Genomic DNA, 23,442 nt, shown 5'->3' with positions numbered 1-23,442 from the left:
TTATCTCTAAGTGGCGAAGAATTCTTCGGGGGTAGTTTTCGAGGGCCTTCGCCCCTATTTATAGTTTAATGCAGCGAGTAATTGAAGAAGCGGAGAGACAAGATTGACGTTTGCTGCTTGTGTACGTTGTTTGCGACGACCACGATACAGACGCTACAAGGTACACAAAGTGACGTTGGGAAATTGCTATATATTGACACTGCCGTCCATATATCGTTGCTGCGGCAAAATGCATTTTAGCGAGCGCTAGTTGCGTGAATTTTCTCGGAAGGCGAGGTTTCATACTTTTGGTGCAAGTTTTCATAATATACACAATCGTAAAGAGAGAGCGACAAAAAAAAAGGTACAAAAACGGAACAACCCATATGTCACCTCTCCGGTGTGAAAGTAAGAGTGTCCCATATAAAAACCCGTACATTTCGCATATATCATACGGGATACCCTGTAGAAAAAGACCTTATCTCCATTACCCCTGTTTTCAGTGCACACGAACATCGGAGGATTCCACATAAAAACCAGTATGGTATGTGGGAACATACGAACATTTACTTGCACATGGGATCCCTACATGTTTACATACCGGATAGGGAGGTCATAGCGCATGTGTATTTTTCTTTTTTCGATTAGGTGTCCCACATGATATATGAGAGGAACATACGGGCTCTTATACAGGATACCCATGAGTTCAATGGGACTATTGTGTATGGAGCATATGAGTTTATTCGAGAGAGCATACACGGCTAATATTATGCTAGAAGCTGGCGTCAACAAGGAAGAATAAGAAGCGAAGTGACAATAACTTCGTCTGCTATTTATGCGGTCACTGTGCGTTCTCACGTACACCTTTGTCTACAGACTTGCAGCTGTCGCATAATAAGATAGCGATGACGTCAGCCACATGGTGTGCAGATATGAATCATCGGTCACGGGTAAGTGGTTCGCTTTTGTAAGGGTTCTTTAATTATACACAAATACGAGTTAACTTTGTAAGTGGCTACAGAATAACGGTGTGAGTAGCGGCGTATATATATAGACTACCCGCAAAAGAGGTTTCGGGCCCGGAATCGTTGTGAATTCGCCCTGTGGATAGGTGACGCTGCAGCTTTACCACCTATACAACGTTGCGCGAACCTTTGCGAGTCAGAACGCTGTGCGCGGACTCGGGAGCAGCCGGCCGGGACCAAAAACTAGCTCTTCAAAGGGAACCTCCATTCTTCAGTGATTCTGGTACCTATATAGCTTATTACGTGTTCACTTCCTCCCTTTTTTATTATTTTTTGCCCTGTGTATGTGTGTGTGCGTGTGTGTGTGTGTGTGTGTGTTTGTGTGTGTGTGTGTGTGCGTGTTTGTGTGTGTGTGTGTGTGTGTGTGTGTGTGTGTGTGTGTGTGTGTGTGTGTGTGTGTGTGTGTGTGTGTGTGTGTGTGTGTGTGTGTGTGTGTGTGTGTGTGTGTGTGTGTGTGTGTGTGTGTGTGTGTGTGTGTGTGTGTGTGTGTGTGTGTGTGTGTGTGTGTGCGCGCGCGTGTGTGTGCGCGCGTGTGTGTGTTTACCTTATCCCTGTCAACACTACATTTTGCACCGATCGATTTAAACGCTCGGTTTACCAGGAACTGAGTTCAATTTGGCGCGCGTTTATCGTTTCTTTCTCTCTTTTTTATTTCTATTTTCATTGCGGTGGCGCGCAGAGGGCGGAGGAAGAAGAGTCTGAACGGATGAGTTGCGACATAAGTGTTTGCCTGAAAGTCTCAGCGCGCACGTATAGATTAAAAAAACTGGAGGTCTAAACCGCGTCTACGTTTTGGTTCGTGATATTATTTTATTTGGGATTCTTAACGCTTTTTCTGGGCAGCTAAAGCGAACTTTTTTTGCCAGACATCTCTCTGCGAGCAAAATGATACCGCAGGCACCGTTTATAAGCAATATGCTGGAGGAGGTTGCTTCCTTCCTCTTCGCAACTTTGGGCCGACTTCCCAAACTTGAAGACGACGAGAAGCGGCCCGATCTGCTGACGTTACTTTTGTTGGTTCTCTCCTTTTGGCCGAGGTAAGCTTGAAAGATAGGCTGGCTCAGACCAGGATATCCCGGGATCATCATTAATATACACCGCGGCGGCGAAGAAATATAGGTTTGTCTTTCCTTCTCGCTTCGCTTTGCAATACTCGCGAGCCACGCCGTGTCATTTATATATGACTATTCTCAACTGTCCAGTTCGACAGAAATGCTTATAGAACAGCTGCGGTGCAGCAGGTGCCGAAACGCCTGTCAGTCGCAGAAGACGAATATGCGGATGTTATGCGTATCGAAACATGTGCGAGAATACTATACTTGATGAACGCGGCTCAGGAAATGGAGATTATAAGGGGACGCTAAAGAACATCACTACAAGTGAGTTCAAAACTGGTAACAGTATACATATTCCGTCAAAACTCTTTCTTTTTTTTTTGCCGAGCGTTTCACAGAAAAAAATTGATTACCTTATTGTAGATAACGAAGGTCAAGCTTCATTCTATGATCGTTGAATTTCGCACCGGTGCCTCAGTGCCGGTACGCCAGTGTGACGTCACGGATTTCAACGCATTTATCGCATTTCACGCAGTTCGTGCGCCATATGGAAAGCTATATTGAAACTTGCTGTGTTGAGACTTCAGTTCCTTCAGAACGCAATGTATTCTTTCTTTAATGATAACCACAACTAGGGTCGAGTAGACGCTGTCAATATCTATGACGTCACAGAGCGCGGGTACGGGAAATCAAGGGTGACGTCGCTACCCGTCTTTTGTCCTGCGTCTTTTTCCGACTGGCCAGGTCTGCTCGATCCATCGTGAGAGCGGCCGTCTTGCTCTTGCAGAAGAGCAATCGACTAATACCGGTTAGCTTAATGATTCTACTTAGTGACCTTTCAGGGCTTTCTGGTAGCATCTTCCGTACTACTTTTCGACCTGTTACACACCTATAAAAAAAAAAGAAATGCGACGGAGTGCAGCTAGCGCAGCGCAATAAACCAGGGTACAGGCCGCTCTTTCGTAACTTAGCAGGACGGCTGATTGGGCAAGTAGGTGATTCATAATAGTAAGTGCTCTTTTGTCTGCGGGCTATATCACGCGTGACCATCCCTAAATTTAATATCCGAGGTATTAGTCGACGTCTCACGTCTATATGTACGCGCGTATACGTACATGCGTTGCAGAGGGTTGGTTGCTCGCGGAGGTCGGGACATGACCGGTTCTTACCTGCATAAAGAAAAGAGAGGTACGAGATTAATGCCTGCTTCATTACCATAAAGCTGACATGCAGTAAAATACAGAGAAGTGTAATAAAATATGCTTTTTTTTTTCGTTTTCGAGCGGCGGCAGTGTAGTTTGCAACGCAGAGACGGCCTCGTCTCCGCATAGGGGCGGATCACTTATGCTAATGAGCATCTATACACAGCAGTCTTTAGCGCTGAAAGTAGCAGATGTTTTTGAAACGGCACACATCGTAGCCTTACGCCAGGAGATGTTCCGTCACTCAGGCCCGTCGATCCTTGGAGCCTAGTTATTATATAATTTGTCGGGGAAAACGAGGCCAAAGTGTCTTCCAAACATTCAGCTCCGAAGCACACTATAAGGCTTTGTATTAAAGAGTGAAAGACGCAACTCCGATGAAAGTGGCGCGGTCAGGAGAGGTACGCCAGAGAAGATTTCCGGGTTCCGCAAGAGAAAGGTTAATCATTACTCGAATAAACGAAGACCAATTTCTCTTTATTTTCTTTTCTTTCACGCTGGGAAGTCCGCGGTATCGTGTGATGTTGAAAACATCTAAAGTATTTAAGCGCATTGAGGGCATTCTGGTGCAGTGAAAAGTTGTCAAAATTTGATGCAATCGCAGCGTTTTGTTTAAGATGTACAGCTCTTCTTCCCTTTTTTTCTTTTTTTTTTTGTCCATGAACATGAAGCTATATACATAATTGTTTAGAGAACGCCAGTTGAACTTTTCGCGATGGCTTCCTGCTATCACCCGAAGAACGCCTGGTTCTTTTCGGTACGCCAGAGATGTAGAACAAGGACATTGTACACCAGGTGTTTCATCCATGAGGCATTTTGTTCCTGTTGAAGCAAAACCTTAATACTTGCGTTCCCGGACCTATAGACAAAGGAATCTATATATATAGGCGCTCGCACGCAAACGTCGTGAGCACTACGTGGGTGATCTCTACTACATATATGACAACGTGAACCAGCATCACGAACTTGCTTGATCCAACCTCGAAGCCATCTTTTTTCTCCTCACGTACAACGATGTGCGGTATGCGTCGAGCGAAGCGCTTTCTGTCCACGCCGCATTCGCGCGCAACTCGAAAGGTTTCGCGAACGGGAACAACGCGTCAACCAAGACGCGAGCTCCGCGCTTGACTTCGCGACGCGAGCCGCCAGTCCCGCCGCGCGGGGGCCTCGAATGAAATCGTCAAAAGGGCTGAAACATTGCAGGCGGAGCCCGGCACTCGAACCCGCGACGTCTCGGGAGAGCCCGCGAAGAGCGAGATGTAAAGTAGGCTCAGGAACGACGCGGTCTGCATGCACGCGGCGGTGCGCGTTTGGAAGCTTGGGACGTTATCCGCGCTGGCAGATGGCGCGCAGCGGGACGGGATCGCGGCAGCTTATGCGGGGCTCGCTTCTGTCTCCCTGTGTGTGCATGTGTGAGCAGAGCGACATTGATCGAAAAGGAATAAGGGGGAGCGCCGTAAATCTTCCACATCTTCGCCCGGTTAAAAGACAGGCACGAGAGCAGAGCGGTCGGAAAAGGGAGCCAAGTGGTGGGAAAGAAGGTGGGGGGCGGGCGAGGAAGGGGGGGGGGATTGGAGGGGTGACGCTGGCCACGGTGTTGTTGCACGATGCCGCACAGCGCGCAAGCGTGTGCCTCCGTTGCCTTTTGTTGCGGCTCTTCCTATGGCCCTGCTGCAGGGCTCACGCGGGCAGCAGGAGCAATAGCTCACTCCCCCCCCCCCCTACTTTTTTTTCCAGGGTCGCGGGCCGGCCAATGTCATCCTGATTTCACAATGGGAAGTCAAAGATGGGAGAGGCTTCCGAAATCTGTCCGGCCATTTCGGCCCCGTGTGGCAGCGCGCGCATACGAAACTGCGCCGCCGGCAGAAGCCGGCGAGGACCTTACGACACAATAGTAAAACCAAGAGAGGGAGAAAAAAAAAGAAAGGAAGGAAGAGATAAGGGAGAAAGCAGGCACACGAGGGTTTTCGCTCTGTATCCCATCCCCGCTGAACCGCGGGTTCGGGACGACGTCTTTTGACTCCGCGCGATTTCAATGCGCGCGCGACGCCGCCGACAATGCAAACGTTTGCACAAACGAGAGGCTGCTCCCGCCCCCGTAGTCGTAGTCATTCCCTCTGTTCTCTTCGGCATACTCAGCGCACCCTTACCCCCTCCCTCCCCCCCCTCCCTTACCGTTCTGCACGCTCCCAACCCTACCACAGACATACGCACGCACCATCCTCCCTGCGCGATTGACGCTCCCCTCGCTAAATCGCTTGCGACAGCAGTGGCGAGAAGGAGAGATCGCGCGGTCTATGCGCCCTCGTTTTGCGCCTCCCCCCCTCCTCTTCCCTGTTCCCTCCAATCGTTTCCCGATAAGCTTCGCGATGCGTTCCTATTTCTTTATTGCATGCCAATGGGTGCCAAGTAGTTTGTGTATCTGTTTCTTTCTCCTGGAGTAGAAGGCGCATGGTTCTCCCCGGGGTAATCAGTATGAACGTCTAATTTGATTGTTGCGCTAACCGTTATCTCATTCCGGGTGGACGGTCGCAGAATGCAGAGTGACTTACGGCGTCGCGCCTCGAGCGCTTACCGCAACGTGAGCCCTGCCTGACATGCATTACTTTCAGTGAGGAAGAGCGCGGAGGAAACGACACGGCATACAAAGAAAGTAGCGATAGTTAGAAGAAAGGTCGTGTGGTAACGCGTTGAAGAAGAGGCTTGTTGTAAGTTTCCATTTCATAAGAACCTTTGCATTTAACATTATTAAAGAAGAAATTTATGAGCTAAGTTCGGGAAGTACAGTCAGAAAAGTAAGGCGGCATCCCGTGTGTCCGCTACGTGTGTAAGTACAAGCAGTATATTTGATAACTTTTTTAGTGTTTTGTATGTATGTGTATTTCGTACCCACCCTCCATCTTTTTGTTTAATCGAAGTTGAGTGATACCGACATCTGATGCTCAGTGACGGTGTGCGGAGGGGCGAAACAATTGTTTGTTTTACCTACAAGTATTAGTGTACATGGTTTTCCAGCTTACGGTCTCCTGTGCTGTTACTGCTATTACGCCGTAGCGGAAAGCTCCGTGTTTCTCGCATTAGGGCTTTCCTTTCCTTTCCTTTTTTTTTTTTGCATTCCGCCCCGATCGGAACGCGGTCCGCACGATCAGAATCGAACCCGCGACCTCTTGTTCGACAGCGGTTTTCAATGTTTCGTGCGACGGCGCACGTCCCGTCCTCTCGTCCGAATAGCGCCGTACCGTCTGCTGCGATCACGTGACATCGGGTCGGAGGGGGGGGGGACCCCATCGACAATGGCCTGCCCAATTGGCGTATCCCTCCCGCGGTTGCCGCCGCGGTGGAGGCATCGCCGCAGTGCGCATGCGCCCTCTCGCCTGTTTGCTCCGGCGACGGCACGACCGCGCCTGTGTGAACACACGCGGCATATGTGACGTCGGAGGCTGCGCTTAGTCGCCTTCCCGGGAGGGGCACATTCTGCAGCGTCTCGTGCGAACGCAGCCGCGTCGCCGGCGACTTTTTCCACGGTTCGACCCCCGTGAATGGTGTTCGGTTTCACGCGTAAGAGCTGCCTAATTTGGTGGGCGCCCGCGCTATGTAAGCCCGCCTTGTATGCGTGCGTATAAGCGTGTGTGTGTGGGCACAGGCGTCATTCAAAGGGAGGGGGCGGGACACGTTTGTGTGAGAGCCAGTGTGGCGCGAGGGACTGAAAAGAGACCACAATGTGCCGGCATGCCCGCAGGCAGTGTGCGCTGTATGTGCTAGCGTATGTGCGAAAGCTGTTGCGTGTCCGATCGCATCAGCGTTATGTGCATAGATGGAAATACACGCTGGGGCGAGGTGACGACGCGAAATTCGACACGTCGCCTGAACGTGAGTTGCTTTTGAATTGAGAGAAAGCGCGCCACGGCTGGTGGTGGACAGAAACGCGGTAAAAAAGAAAACGTAGGGTAAGCAGAAAGAGGAGAGGGAGACATAGAGGGGGGAGGGGTGAATAAGAATGTCAAAAGGAACGGCGTCGCGCCAAGCGTATTCTTTGACGCATGTTTTGCTGAAAGGTTCCATCATTATCACCAGTCCGCGGAGGGGAAAAGCCGGCATATAGGTAGGTGAGGCCTTGGGGCGCGCGCGATGGTTGAAGTTTCTGGCAGGAAGCGCACTCTATTAGACTACGCCGCCCATTTTTACGACTTCTTCCTTGCAGATAATAGTTCTCTCTACAGCGGCGTTTCTTTAAAAAAAAATGAAGCTAAGCAGAAGACGATCGTTTCACACTCACGCGGGCGAGTAAATGCAGCGCCCACGAAGTTAAGAGTGGAAATGAGTGTCGCCTGAGCAAATATGTGCGTATATACTACATAGGCGTGCTCACAAAACCGAGACCCATCATTGCGAATGGAAAAGAACATGAGGAGCAAAAAAAAAGGAAAGACAAAAAAATCAAACGAAAATTATTTTTACTGAGGCGTATAATATTCCTCTTTTTTTTTTGCTCCTTCTTTCTTTTTTCTTTTTGTCTCCACGAAACTACGAAGGCTGTGAAGTCAAAAACGGCGCCGGAAATTTCCTTAGGCATACGAGGAAGAGCGCTACGGCAGTCTGGGCGACGAGTTCTTCCTTCAAGTGAATAATAATCAATAAAGACGAAAAAAAAAGAAAGCGAAAGGAATCGAGGAAGAACAAGAAGAGAAAATTGTCGAACAAACGATAACAGAGGCCGGTCTGAAACGGCAGAGTAATGAACGCATACACAGACGAAGTCACAAGACCTGCCCCCGCTCTTTCTCCGCCTCTCACCGTTCCTCGAAGATGACCTCTTCCTCTAGACTCTCTTTAAATTTTTGGCACCGACACTTTCATCTCCTGTTATTCCTTTTTCTTCTCTCTCTCTCTCCTTCTCTCGCCACCCTCTTTCCGTTTCCTCAGGACTCCGGCCATTTTTTAAGGCGTTGTAAATTCACGCGGTGCGGAGGCCTTTGCCGCGGCAGCCTCAGCCTTGGCCAGAGCGGGCGTGTGTCTGTACGTGTGTGACCGTGGGTCCTGCTGCGACGGTGAGATTAGGAGTTAACGAACAAGTGCACATCACAAGAAGCGCTAGAGCTTTGAAAACGAAATTTAGTCTGAGAGAGAGAGAGAGAGCACGGCTAGAGAAATAGGAAGAGAGAAGCGCGAAAAATAAAGATGACGCGGTGAGGCGCGCGCCAGGCTAAGCGAGGCGCGCCGTGCAAATGTCATTAAAGCCATATAGCCAGCCAGCCCTGCGCTCGTGCGTAACGCGGCGAAGATGAGCTCCTGACGGCGTTTCGCGCCGAAGGGGCCAGCGTCAGCGCGACCGCGAAAGCGCGGAGCGCGCCCTCTGTCGGCCCCTACACTTTCTCTCTCTCTTTTCTTTTACGCGCCCCGCATTCCATTCTTTTGTTTGCGCTTCCTTCCTAATCTCTTCCTTAACGCATTACGTCGCATCGCTCAAAGGGAGATAGAAAGCAAGAAGGAACGCCTGCCTGCACAAAATGGAGCCTGCATGCCCACTATAGTGCACCGCCACCATGCGCGCCACTCGCCCGCTTCTTCGTTTCGTCGCTCGCCGTAGCACGTCTTTGGTTTCCGGAGCGTACTCGGCGCATAGCTCGCAAAGCGTCCGCGTGCACCGCGTGAGCGAGTGCGCGTTCTAGCGTGGTTCTCGCGTGCGTGCGTGAATGCAGTGAACGGTCGGCCCTCCGAGCGTTTCTTTTGGGCGCTACGCACAAATTTGAGAATTAACCTCTCGTTCCTTTCAGAAAACGGGCAATGCGTGCGGAGCGGCGATTCGCAGAGGAAAGTGCGGTCGCGTGATGGAGGGGGGAGGAGGGTGTTACGCGTTTCTCGTGCGTGTCCATTTTTTTTATGCTCCACGTCGAACGCGAAAGCGAGCGAGCGCGGCGCGAAAGAAATCGCGCAGGATTCTTTTCGCGCGTTGTGTGAACGCTTTCTTCCTTTGTCGCCTTGCCACGACGGAGACGCACGCCCCCACCATACCTCCCCCCCACCCCCCCTCCAGCCCCCCCTCGATCATTGTCGCTTCTACTGGAGGCTCGATTCGCCGCAGCGGCAAGACTGTTTGCTCGGACAGAAAGACTGAGGGGGGGGGGGGCTGCTGGGGGTGAGCAAACGGCGGTCGTCCGGCCCTTCTTCTATACTGCCGCTTTTCTGCCTTAGTTTTTTTTATTATTTCTCGCTCAGTTTCCGCCCTCGAGGTTTGCCGTATCTCGCCGCTCGCGCTGTGTCTTCGCCTTTCTCGCGTTTATCTCGCGACCGTGTTTGCAACAGTGTCGCGCGTGCCCAGCTCGCTTCTCCTCCTCTTCCAGTTCTTTCCGGGCTCCGCGATTTCTTGTTATTGGCCGAAATTCGCTGGAATAGCTTCGTCGAAGAAGAATTTCATGCGGCTGAAATTAGTGCCACACCGCTCGAGGTGCCTTAAACAAACACAAACACATGCTCAAGACGACAAGAAAAAATAAAGAAAGAAGAAATAGAAGAATACGGGAAAAGTGCATTCCTTTGCGTGGCCAAGACGGCGGGATCCATGAAAAATGCCGTGCGAAAGATTTTCCAGCGTGACGCACATTTGCACGCCGCCATTTCTTTATCTCCTGGCATTCGTCTCTTCCCTCTCCTGATGCTCTTCTTGTTTTTCTTTTTTTTTTCAGTGTAGCTAAGATTATCCCACTTTCTTCGCTGCGTTTTGTCTTTCGTTTCTTGCTATTCGTGTGTCACGCCTCTGAGAATCACACTCCGTGTTCGTATGCTTTTATTTTAGAGAGCGGGAGGTATTGAGCACACAACTTCGCTTTTGATAATTCGCTTCATAAATGAAATACTCTCCCTGTGACGATGTGCCTCAAACGATTGATTAACTCGTTCGATAATACTTGAAGTGCCAGTGACCTACGTCGCCGGCCTTCCTTCTTTTTAACACGAAGCTTAATTTGTATATGAGCATGGTGTAATTATGTGAAGAAATAAGGCATCAAAACACAGGTAGGCACTCGCACACGTAATGACGCGTACCAACGCGTCCACAAGTGACCAGAAGCCGACCGGAAGAAACCACAGTGACCTTTTTTTTTTTTCTAGATCAGGAGAATGCAGTGATAGTGCACAGAATATTATCGTAATAATAACGCTCGCACTCGTCGATTTATTCATTAAGAAGGTGCTCACCTGTACCACGAGTTCGTATGCCAGTCCCTCCTACCGGAAATGTCTGCTCGCATTTGCCCACAAGTATCTTCCATTTCCCTGCACCAATCTCTAGTTCAACTTACTCAAAGTTGAGAAACGCATTCCCCTCCCCACACACACTTCTCGACGCGAACGCACTCATCTGCAACGAGCAGCAACGCAATACGCGACTGCTATTGCCTGCTCAACATATGCGTGAATGAGAACAGGTTGTTGAGGTTCTCAGTGTCCCACATGTCTCGGAGATTGGGCTAATCATTGAGGATTTATCTTCGACTAAACTGACATCGCAAAAAAGAAACAAAACCAAGAAAGAAAGAAAGAAAGAAAGAAAGAAAGAAAGAAAGAAAGAAAGAAAGAAAGAAAGAAAGAAAGAAAGAAAGAAAGATAGATAGATAGATAGATAGATAGATAGATAGATAGATAGATAGATAGATAGATAGATAGATAGATAGATAGATAGATAGATAGATAGATAGATAGATAGATAGATAGATAGATAGATAGATAGATAGATAGATATGAAATGGCGATAGTAGGATGGTTTTCAGGTCTGGTTCCACCATTTGAGTTCTGTTTGAAGGTTGGAAGCCTACGATGTGTCAGCTTTTTTTATTTATTCGCCTAATTGGATAACCGAACAACCTCCGTTAGACTACTTTGAAGGTGAAAGTAATTTTCGTTTGATTCTTCAGCCACTTTCATTGGATTCTCATTGGCTAAGCGCTCCATCTCCCTCTTTCTCGGTAAGTTGTTCTGCATGCATCCATTTACGAACCAAGCGCAAATGATTGAAGCAAAAACTTATAAAAGAAATGAGAAGAAAGAAAGAAAGAATTCAGAACAGAGTGACACTTTTGAAGTGAAAAGTGCCACACGATATGCTTTGACTCGTACTGCGTGCTGCAAATCTACGCACACTCGAGATCTACGAAGGTCGCCACTGAAATATGAGATGTCTGGTGTTCTTCCCATTCGCAGCGAGTGGCCCAAACGCATTTCCAACAACCCGATCCATCGAATCATGTGCAGGCACAAAAATATGACCTCGACCGATAGGTCCTCCAAACACCGTCCGTTAGCCAGCTTCTTTATATCCAAAGGCAGGTGTATGCGAACAGAACATTTTGCTCCATTTTCCACTGCCCGATCTGCGCAACTACATTCCCATTGTTACAGATCTCGTTACAGCCAAGCACATCCCACGTACACCTCCATTTCTTTCTTTAACATTTTAGTCTCAACCTGTAACCGGTCCGAGCATCCAGGCTTTCCCCACCGACCACGAAATCAACTCGACCCTCTTTCTTTTACATCATCTTTTCTACTACATCTTTCTGTCATGCGTTTTTCATACAAAGTAAATGGTGCGGGAAGGATGGCGCCGTTTCACCCACTGCGCGCGGTTGAGTATACCGGCGCAGACCACCGACCTCATCACAGCGTCGGCGGCAGCGTCGGGATCGAACAGGAGCAGCGACCTGTTGCTCCGCCGCTCGCCGCTCCGCAACCTGCGCGGATTCAGATTGCACCCCTTCCCTCCCTCTCCCTCTCTTCTTTCCCGCCCCTTCTCTCGTCTCCTCCTCTTCCTCCTGGCCCTCTCGTACTTCTCTGTTTCAAGCGCCGTCGAATCGATTGTTTGACGTATACACGCGGAAAACGAACACAGCGCGCGCCGAGCAGACGACCATGCCGGACCAAGTGAAGACGGCGCACGCTTGTTTCGGCTCGGGGGCCGATGTTCCCCCTGGCCAGCCCCCCCTGTATGCGGGTGCATTTCTCTCCTTTCGCTACATACACGAGAGGCGTAATGTCGGCCCGACGATCGGCGGTGGCGTCGTCGATGGAGCCCCCCCGTCTGCCTGCAGCGCGCCCTGGCCCATTTTCTCGACTCTTCTAGAGAAAAGCCCTTCCCCCACTGTTCATGTGTTGGTTTCTTTCCATCCGCAATTCCTAATGTTCTTTGTTTCGTGCGAGAGCGGAACCTTTTATCAGCGGCGATCAAGTTTCGGGTCGTGCCGAGACACCGTGGTGCCCCCAAACGGGAACAATAATAAAAAAAAAATGATAAGAGAAACAAGCGAGCGAAGAAGATTTCGGCAGCTTCGGTTTTATTTTAATTCATTTTGCCGTCTGCTCCCTTCGAATGCGGGAGCAGACGACTCTACAGCGGCGATCGTGGTGCTCCTGCGATCGCCGCTTGAGTGCGGCGGGATTGTTCTTGAACCAAAGAAATACAAGTGGGGCAAAGAAAAAAAATCAAGCGAAAACGCGTTACAAGCAGATAGAGAGAAGGAAATAGCACGAAATTGAGAATATCCGCTTTATTGAGGCCGCGCGGAAGGGGGTCTTTGTTTTGGATATTGACCTCGGCCTCCTCGGATATTTCGCGGTGAGTATGTTGTTTCCAAAGTACTACCCCCTGCCAACCTCACCGTTTGTTTCCTTATCTTTTTTTTTTTTCGCTCCGCGTACCCTCATTTCGAATGGGATGTTACCGCGCTCCGCGTCGGTACACAAGAAGCGTATAATGGTTCTGCTGAAACTCGTGGTTAAAACGACTGAAATCTGTACACATCACGTGGTCTGATATCGGGGTTGCGGCAACGGGGGAACCGGTTAGCGGGAGTGATTTGACTGGTTACAGGCTGGCGCAGCTTTGCTTGGATTACTGCGTTCGATTACAGTTCTGCCCGCGCTGCTGCTTGTAACAGACGTTCCAGACAGCCAAATGACGGCGCTTCAAGCCCTCCCCTTGCGGAGATCCGTCAGCAATTTCCTTTCAGGGACGCGTCCTTCGACACAGTCCGTTTATCAGCGGCAACGAAATATTATTACGACGAAAACCAGATGAAGAAATTCATGTGAGTGAATTGCTGGCGACGGCAACCACTGCAGTGAACCAAGAATTCTGCAGCGAACAGTTCAACATTGCCCGTTTATGCGCGCGCAGATAGCTCGATGTGTGGAAATCGAGCGTAGTGGACTTCTGGTATACAGCGAACCTCAGGAAAGTTAAACAGTGCTGTTGTTCAGGAAAGTGTTTAGAGATGGGTGTGCGGTGTGGAAGTACGCATCGTGCAACTTGTTTCTATGATGCTATCAGGCTTCCACACGCATTCCCCTCCCCCCCCCCCCCCCCTCACACACACAGATACAACACGTACAAGTACGCAGACGTCCCGTTTTTTATGGAAGCCTGTTATGAACACATTATTAAGGAATTTTCCGTTTCGCTGCTTTTCTCTCACCCCTTTTAATTTTTTTTCTACCATGTACATTTACTTCTCTCATGTTCCATTTTTCATGCTACCTTTCGTGTGTTATACGAACTTTCATGGGGCCACTCTTAGTTATTGGATTACAGGGTACACCCGACCGGAAAACTTTCCTGAACATAGAAATCGAGAAAAAAAAAAGCGAAATGTCTTTGCAGGTGGTGTCTTTCTGCTTTTACGTCTCAGGTCGGTCGAAATTACCAGCAGCACTGAGAGCACAACGACGGGACGCGCCTCACAACGACGGGACGCGCCTATTTCTGCGCACTATGCCCTGCATTGCAGCGTATTTGTGAAAGCAGAGGCACGCACATCAAGCGACACGACAAACAGAATCGTCGCAAAGGATCGCGACATGCCGACTTTTGAAATGACTACTAATTATCGACGCCTGTACTTTCAGCCGTATACAAGCTCCGAAATAGTCGTACAACTTCAAGTTACGGCGTTCCAGACGTCTGCTCTATATATACTGACTGTAGTGCAGCAGCTTCCCGCTGTACTGCACGGAACATGGTGTTAGGGCAGAAGCACGTACGAATGTGCAAGCGCACCAAGCACCTCACCCTTGATATCTTCTGGGAGCCATCTAGATGCCCGCTGACTCTCCCTATAGGGATCCTTCGCTGAGGTCAGACTCTTTATGATTCCCACTGCTCTACATGGCTCACGTCAGCGAACTGCGCGAATCTACGTATATATACACGAAATGTCTCAGACGACAGGCAGCAGTCGTATATATCGTCTGAGCTGGCGTCCACTCGAGGTTTCGGCTCGAAGTTTCGGAGTTGCTTGGAGTACCGCAGTATGCGCAAGATAGCTATTCAGAAACGCAGACTGGCAAAAAAATAATTTTGGAAGAGTACGATGAAAATGTCTATTTTTTTTTTTCACCTTCCGACTCCAAGTTCCGCTCTACTCTTCTCTTGATGCTTATGGTCAGATAGGGGTTTTAACTGCGTATTCACGCAGTTATCATAACGAAGTCGATGGTACCCGAGAATAGTTTCGCTATATTGGGAACTTCGTTGAATCTAAAATTGTTCAAACGATCACGCGAACAAAAAACATTATAATTATTCAGAGTGAAGAAAGGGTATAATTCTTGCCTGCGTATGTGCACTTATCGTAGACCGCATGATGGTAAAAGAGGGTCTTGTATTCCTCGTTAGGAATGCATTGCATCCATCACCTGAAGTGAAACCCGGTGTACCCATCATTTATTACGACGATAAAAGCTACACACCGTCGGGCCGCAATTGATTTTACAGACTATGCCGCTGTCTTAACCACAATCCCATCGGCGGATTCGACAATTTCGGTGCAGTGATGGTTCTCGAAGGCCACCCATACGCGTATGGAAAAAAGAAACAACTTGTTCTATACAGCACTGCTTCACTTCACTCCCACTTCAAAGCCTTAATTCTTCCACCAATCTTCTTACGGCACGAGTTTCGCATGGCAGAACAATAATGTGCCTACGTTGCGGACGTCGCGACAATTACTGGCGTAAATCCGCTTCATTTTCACCGGCACCGACAGTGTCATTGAAGGCGCGAGGGCCTCTCCAAGACGCCGTCGATTTCTTTTCGAGCGCTTAATTTCTTCCCTAAAGAGCTTCCCAACTCGCCTCCTCCAGAAGCATTTGTGGCACAATTCGAAGAGGATAAAGTCTCAGCCTTCTCCCCCTCCCCCCACGTTCCTCCTCTCTTTCTAGAACTTCCCTCGCTAATCTCGTCAGCCTCTACAGAATTAGGAGGCACGCAATCACCGCGCCTTTGTTGTCGACGCTGCGTCAGCGAAGAGGAGAGCTTCGGCTGTAAAGAGAAACAGAAAACTATTGAATAGGGCCGCAAAGTACGTATAGACGCCCTCACATGAAGCCGGAGGCTCGGAGTTTGCGGGCGTAATGTTCGGTTCGCCTGATATTACCAAACGGCGGAGGAACTTTATGAGGGAGTATAGAAAGCGGAGGTATGAGAAAAGAAGAACAACGAGCCGAAGCCGAAACCCTGGAACAAAGAGAGACTTTTCTGCTCCGAGTTCGCTCGCAGTTGTTGTTAAACGGCAGCGACGTCCACATAAGGCGCTTCGCACCTGCCGCAGATGATGATCGACGCCCCACCCAAAACGGCAGCGCAGAAGTAAACTGAAACTTAAAGCGAGTACAAGCACGAGGGGCGCAAAGAAGCAAGAGCACACGCGCCCGAAGTGAGTGAGGCCCGTCGTGAGCCAACCGCATCAGTGAGCGAAACAAACAAACGAAGGAAGACAACCACATTGCCCAGGGAAACCGAGGGAAAGACACAACAGAGGGCCGAATCCCGACGCAGGAAGCAGAAGAAGAAGAAGCATACTGAGAAAGAAAAAGGAAAAAAAAGGAGTAAATAAGGAAGACGCGAATAAGTCTGCGAGTCGGCCATTAATCTTGCCTCGCACTCATAATCCGTCCCGCGGGAGAAAACTCGGACGCACGGCCGGCTTCATCCCTTTGGTTACTTCGGCGGCGCGGACTTTCTTTTTCGCCACTTCTAAGTGTGGTCCCGCGCGCTCCCCTCTTCCTTAATGCTGCTTCTTCTTGTATATATATACGCGCCGCGCTGTGATTAAGCAGCCTGATGCTTAGGGACTCGGAGACTCCCCTCTCTCCCTCTCCTTTCTTTGTTTCTATGCGCACGTATTGGGCACGCTCGCTACAGAGGCGGCGGCGGCGAACTGATTGTTATTCCCAAGGACACAATAACCGATAATCCCGCACTTTGTTTCTCCTCTCCCTCCGTTCCTTTCCTCGAGCAGCGTCGTCGCGCCGCCTTTGCAGCCGTCTCGATCCTGTCGGCGGGGTGCTTTTGTGAGCGCGTGTATGTGTGTACGCGTATAAGATATGAATGCTGGCAGGCAGCGCACCAACCGCCGCCGGCCGCGCGTCAACGCCGGTTACGGCAATTGGTGCCTTACGTTTTTCTGGCGGCTTCCTCTCTCACCATCTCTCCCACCCCCTTCTCTCTCACTCCCATGTGCCCGAGGGATCGTTATGCTCGACGCGTCCATATATATCGGACGGAAGGAGCCCGCGACGTGTGTGTTTTTGTTTTTTTCGGGAGGGAAAACGAAATAAGGGAGGAGCTCCCGAAGGGCCCTCTCTCCCGACCGAGGAATAAATGAGCGAGGCTTTCCGGTGGCCTGTCTAGACGCGCGCGGACCTAGAAGGACAGCGCGCGCTGGGGGAAATAACGTACGACGCGAGTTCGCACGCGGATGGCCGCTAATATGTATAACTCGCATTGTCGTTTGCTGTCGTTAACATTTGCATATTATAAACGTGCGCGCGGGCGCAGGCTGCTGCGTCCGGAAGTCGGTATATCGGTGCGGTGTCCCCGTCTTCCCGAGTGTTTGTTGCTCCCAATTTGCGCGCTAAGGAAACGAGAAACAAATGTTTCCTCGTGTTTTGAAAGACCCCGCCCCCCTCCACCCCCTTTCCTCCTTCCACGCGAGTGGTATTTATTATTTCCTCGCACTTGGTATTTTTATTTTATGAAGCATGATTGAACACGACGGTCATTGCTATGGAAAACATAACATATCGTTTCCACTGTTCGCAAAGTGCTGTGGGTGATATACAATGTGCGGTATACAAGGTACGATGCGTTGCGTAACACTTACCCTGTTCCTGAATGCTGATGCTGTGCAACTGAAACAATTTTTTTTCTTTCTTTTTCTTTAGCGTCGCGAGTTGTGTATGAAGTTTCGCTCTCGACCATGTTCAACCCCCTCTCTTGTGAATTTGTTAATTGGGAAAGCTTGCTTCCTGTCGTAGGTTCAGCTTGCGTCATTTGTTACTTCCAATATGGGTTTTCGTTGGTGTCATCATTCTGCTATTCGAGAATATGCAACAATAAATATAGCAGGTAAGTTGAGGCCTCTAATACGAAGCAGCGTCATCGGTGCGGCGTCTGCAGTCCTGCCTGTATCAGCCGTATGAGACGCATTCAAGTATGAGACAAGCCATAAGGCTACCTTAAAGGACCTCCATTAAACAAATACTAAAATGAAAACGACTTCAGTAGAAATAATGAATGCAATATCGAAAAAACGGGCAGAAGCTCTCTCGGGAGTTCCCTCCGATTTTTCTGAGTGAAAGCGGTAAGCGTCTTAACTGGACAAAATTTTATGCGCACGTCTATAACTTCCCCCTCCCGTCCTGCTCCCCCACTTCTCCCTCAGCACAGACACATCAAACACCCGTACACCCCCTTCGTTAACGTACAACACATTCAACGGTTAATAAGCAATGTCAGTTTCGTGCGTCAATAGCGTTTTCACCAAACGCCACGTTAACCGCTATTACAATTTCAGCATCTCGATATGCTCCGAGTCACTCATAACAGACTTCTGTAGCGAGACCTTCAACCCGACCCTTATTCAATAGAGCGCGAGGCCAGGCCGAGACGCACTATATACGACTCAGCCCTATCGAACAGCAGTAGGAATGCGACGAAATCAACCAATGAACAACCATCGGGGCGTCGCGCCAGGGTCAAGAAAGTTTGCGCGGCAACTCGCCGTCACTCATATAGCAAGTGACGGACGTCTCTCCCGCTTCTCTCTGCCGGCCGAGGCAAGAGAGAGAGAGAGAGAGAGAGAGAGAGAAGGTGATTGTGAAGAGGAACAGCAAGGGCTCTGAGCTGCATGCATGCACCCCACCACAGCCGTCGCTCTGCCTCTGCGCTGGCTCTCGGAGGAAATACACCGAGCTCGGCGCGCTTTGTTTGTCTGACCTTTGCCTGCAAGTAGGGCCGGAAACAAAGACCACGCCAGCACGCGCACACAAAAAGAAGTAAGGAACAAAGAAAGCAAGAGATGACGGTGGCGCGCCGTTGTTTTCGCTTCTTCTTCGCGTCGCTGTCCGTCCGTCTTTCCGCCGGACTCGGCGGGGCAGGCTATAGGCCTTCCAAGCGGATTATAGCGCTGAAGGGTAAGCACACATGACCCCGCATAGCGGGCGTCCAGACTTCGGGGGAGGGGGGGTGGGGATTAGACGACGCCGGATCGGCTTGGCTTCGGATGGACCGCAGATCAGAAAGTGCTCGCTTTTCCTGCGGAACCTCTTACGTCTCCCTTCTCCTCTGCAGGAGGAATGTTTAGAGCGTCTAGACGCAAGTACGTGTACATGTATACACTCTCGCCTGCACGGCGCCACCACGCCGACTTATAGTTTACTGTATATAAGGGTGGTGCCACTGCGCTGCGCATGGCCTCGTTGACTTGTTTTCGCGCACATAAGCCTCCAAAATTTCATCTAGAGCGCGTCTTGAACGTATAGCTCCTCGAACTGTTATCCCGACCCCATAATGTCGTCCCACTTCTTTTTGGACGGCGTTACGGTCGTAAATCAAAAAGACGTCCGAAGGGGGTGAAAAACTGCTTCTCCGGCGGCGGCGGAGGCGGCAGGCTGTATATAGAGTGATGCGCGTGGTCGTCGTCATCGTCGTTGCTGGTGGATTTTTCTGAGAGCAAAGTTTCGTTACGCCGAATTTTTTTAGCGCGTGCGGGAGAAGATGGGGAATGCTGTCGGAACACTTTCGTTTTTGGACACGTTCAAGAGTGACGGTATATGTAAAGAAAGTAGAGCGTAAGAAGGATACCAGGGGCTTTTCGAACGGCTGTTTAAGTTTTATGCGTAGTTCGTTCAACTCCTTTTACCATAATAAAGCGCACACACGCACGCGAGCCTGCTTAGGCCCACAAGTGTGAATGAGTTCGCAAGTGGACTTTGTTTAGTTCTGGCTCATGAAAAGAGTCTCGACTTGCGAAAATTCCTTGTGATGTATATAAAGTTTTTCAGACGCCCGAGCGTAAAACAATGTGGGCATACAGTCAGTGGCGTAGCAACGGGCGGGGGTGTCATATACGTTTGAAGACACCTGGAAATTGTCGATATCCCCGCCTTCCTCGACTTCCTCGACTACACCCGGGGGGAGGGGGGGGGGTGCTGACAGAATACCTATGGGCCCCGGGTGCCAGACGACCTAGCTACGCCACTGCACACAATATTAAAAGCATTCGTTGAAAGCCTTCATGGGTTACTGTTTTCTCAAAACCGTGTTCAATGTAAAGTTTTCCGTAACGGTATACTATTAAAATGTACAATACCTTACACTGAGCCAGCTATATAATGAGTGAGCTCATTACATGCTGTGAAAAGCGATATATATATATATATATATATATATATATATATATATATATATATATATATATATATATATATATATATATATATATCTTACCGTGAACCACGCAGACTAAACAATATTCATCGCTACTCCGCTATAGCGCTCGCCCCATGCACCATAAACTGCATTCTGCTTGTGGCTCGAGCATCAGACATATGTCTCGAGTTCGCCAGGATTCTCGACCAATTCTAATCGTTTTCTGCTACACAGACGGATACATAATAACTGCGGATAACCACAAGCTGATTGATTACAGGCGAATTCTCGTGTTTACTCTGGAAAAGCCATTAACTAAATAATTTTTTTTCATGTGTTGTCTGCGCGATGCATGTGGTACTGTGCCTGCTGGTTTAATTAAAGACCCGGTGTATCAGCGTGCGGAAAGGTGACTATGTGGCATTGTTTTATTTGCCTGTATAACCTGACACTTTCTTTTTTGCTGTGTGGCATTGCAGGTAGTGTGTTCCTAATGTGCTATGACGACCCGCAAACACTGTGCGTGAACACGTAATACGTGGACTGTGTAAAGAGCGAGCTGCTCCGATTTATTTTTCGTGGTGCCTCATCGAGTGCATCGAGTATACTCGCTCGTGAAACTGATTCGCCCCATTCGCTCGGTCGGTCGGTTCGCCGCGTTCCTTGACAGTGCTATACGTACACAATAAGCCCGTAAACAGCCTTAAGTCTGCATTATGCGACAACAGGCGAGTCAAACAACTCGTTAATCGTGCTTCGTTATCAACACGTTCAGCCCACTTATACGCTCCTGGTAAAAAGCTTAGCGTCTGCGCCCTACACGACTTTCGAAGCGCCGCCAAAACACTCTGAAACGACCGCGCAAACAGGGCCGTTATAACTGCGACACCAGTATAACCTTGAACTGCGCAAACTACACTCGGTGCAGCGAAGCGACACACGAACCTCCCTCTGCAGGCGCTTTCCTTAATCGCTCGTGCACAAACTCTATCCGCGAGTTCACTTAGCGTCGTTCACGCTACCGGCGACCCGCATCTAATATTCTCGGCGGCGTGCCTGCCGCTTCGACGGCAGGCAACCAATGACCATCGTCTATACACTGCACCGATACTTTGTGTACGGCTATACGCGAACGCGAGTGCATTATATATACACCATAGCCGTCGAACTCCTTTCCGTCGAGACCGTTAGCGACGCGCCGGTCGCGCCAGCTAAGAGGTTTCGCGATGCAAACCGCGACGCATCTAATCAACAACTGCCCGTCCCCTCCTCCTCCCTCCCACCCCTCAGCCTTGCCCCACAAACGCTATACCGCTCCTCCACTTTCTCGCTCCATTCATATGCATAAACGGCGTGCCGCCGCTGGTCTCGGGGCTAATACAGTTTGTGGATGGTTGCACGCACGCGAGCGTCTTACGGCCGGAAGCCACCGCAAGTCGATGCGTAGAGAGAAAAGGGAAGGCCCGCTTCCGATAGGAAGCGCGGCGCCTCCCTATAATGGCGGCGCCGGAAGAAAAGGGGTCACGTCCGGAGCGTAGATTGCTGCGTCCGCTGGCATCAGAGAAAAGCACAGCGTAGACTGACGTGAAGGGAAGAGAGGTGGGGGGGGAGGGGGAGGGTGAAGGAAGGAAATAAGGATAACCCGCTTCCCGCTTTGGCCTTGAAAAGCTGACACTTCCGTCCTAATGAAGTCGCTGTTTGAAAAAAACAAACAAAAAAAAAAGCTGACACCGCTTTGAGTTGTGGAAGAAAGCGTTTCCTTACTGTCGCAAAGTGTTATCTCACTTATTACGTTTCATCACGGATACCCGTAGCGTACAGCCCTACTCCCACGTGGGTTCCGTTGGCCGCGCCTCTTATGAAAGCTTCAGCTGCAATCTTTCGCTTGCGCACGGTTTCACACATGGGGCCCGAACGCTGCCGGGAGCTGGAAACGCCATGAAAGTCTACGCACTGCATGCTGGAAACGTATATGGGCTCGGCCGCTTGCATTTTTCCAACGGCAAGTGATCACTAGCTGCAGTCGCATTTTAAGGCTGTCGTTCGCACGAGGGTCAGCAGGCAAAAGGGTCGTTTTGTTGCTGCTAGCTCATCATCATGGCTGACCCACAGCGGTATTTAGCTGAGTGGATGCGGCGTTGTCGCTGCTTCGATCGCGCAGCCACGGCGACCGTCTTCCGAAAGGGGGCGCATTGCTCAAACTGTCGTGTACCGCGTGCAGTGGGTGCCCGTTAAATAACCCAGCAGGTCGAAAATTAACCCACAGTTCCCCACTATACGGTAGTGCCTGGCAAGCGGATCGTGGTTGTGGCACATAACAGCCCGGAATCGAATTATATAACACAATAATTATCTGGTGTAACCTACACAGCAGGCAATTTTACACATATTTATCATTTCAGGAAGCGATATCAGGTTCTCAGCAACTCCTCAGTTCACTGCAAGCAAACAACGAGAGAGAGAGAGAGAGACAGACAGACAGACAGACAGAGAGAAAGAGAGACCACGATGAAAACGCGGAAACGTCAGCCTCGAATCAAAGTTCTGACCGGCTATATACTCAGTATCGGGAAGGCGGAATGTGAGTAACAATAGAAAGGGAGATGTGTTGATGAACAGATCATGCACTCTCGTTCGGGAATTTGTTGACAGCCCTTAAAGCAAAAGAACGCCGTTCATGCCGCTGTCGTCACTGGCATTTCGTATAAGTCTTTCGGGCACGATATATCTTTGAGCGCTGTAAGGAAGCTCGAAGGAATCACCTCATCGGTTGTCAAAACCAACGTTGTCAAAACTGCCTCGACTTCGGCAAGATAGCTAGCTTATCTATCTCTGAAGGTAACGTTGCTTCGTTGATGACGCCTTTTCCGCGGAGGGGGGCTTTACCATATATCCCGTAACCTGACGCAAACTCTGCTCCCTCATAACCATACCCGATTTCACTGAACCGAAACTAATGTTGACCTTTCAACGCGGTTCGCGTAAAAAAAAAAAAAAAAATCCGGCGCGCGCTTTCTATATAGGTTCGCGGTAAAGGTGTTCGACCCAGAGCGGGGTGTGTCCGCCGCTGTATTCACGCTACGAGCTCGGCGCACAAATCTGGCGCGCCGGCTTTTGGTCCAGCGGCTCGTTACAGGCTATCCTATCGAGTGGCGGGATCGTAATGACCTATCGAGTGTGAGGCCTGCTCCGCGCCTTCCTCGGCAGGCTGATCTTGTTACCGACGCACGCTTGGGCCATCGAAGTAATGGGTTTATGCCGCGGAGGCGTACTACACACATCAATCCGTATATTCTCTCTCGGAGCAAATTTCGGGCGCGCGCGCGCGCGCAGCCGTTTTGCGCAGCTTCCAATTTCGTTTTAATGCTGTTTCCTTGTTACCCCGAACTGAGGCCTGGTCCGGACGCATTATTATAATCGAGTGAATTATGGCACGAGACAGGGCGGCGGGCGAACGCTCCCAGCCGCCCCTGTAT

General features: G+C 49.9%; 1 protein-coding gene across 3 annotated transcripts in view; it reads right to left on the bottom strand.

The window, feature by feature from the left end:
* The window catches only part of LOC135908477 (uncharacterized), a 463,787-nt gene that overhangs the window by 354,550 nt on the left and 85,795 nt on the right, over positions 1–23,442 (bottom strand). The window contains exon 2 of one of the 3 annotated variants that reach the window (XM_065440258.1): positions 3,175–3,228. The exons of the other annotated variants lie outside the window; for them this stretch is intronic. Within the exon in view, the coding sequence (XP_065296330.1) occupies positions 3,175–3,228 (54 nt within the window). The remainder of the gene's footprint in view (positions 1–3,174; positions 3,229–23,442) is intronic. 3 annotated transcript variants of the gene reach the window in all.

This window comes from Dermacentor albipictus, chromosome 3 (genome assembly GCF_038994185.2).
Source record: "Dermacentor albipictus isolate Rhodes 1998 colony chromosome 3, USDA_Dalb.pri_finalv2, whole genome shotgun sequence".
Lineage (NCBI taxonomy): Eukaryota > Metazoa > Arthropoda > Arachnida > Ixodida > Ixodidae > Dermacentor > Dermacentor albipictus.
The sequence above is the reverse complement of the archived record's forward strand: the minus strand, read 5'-3'. Positions and strand labels throughout refer to the sequence as shown.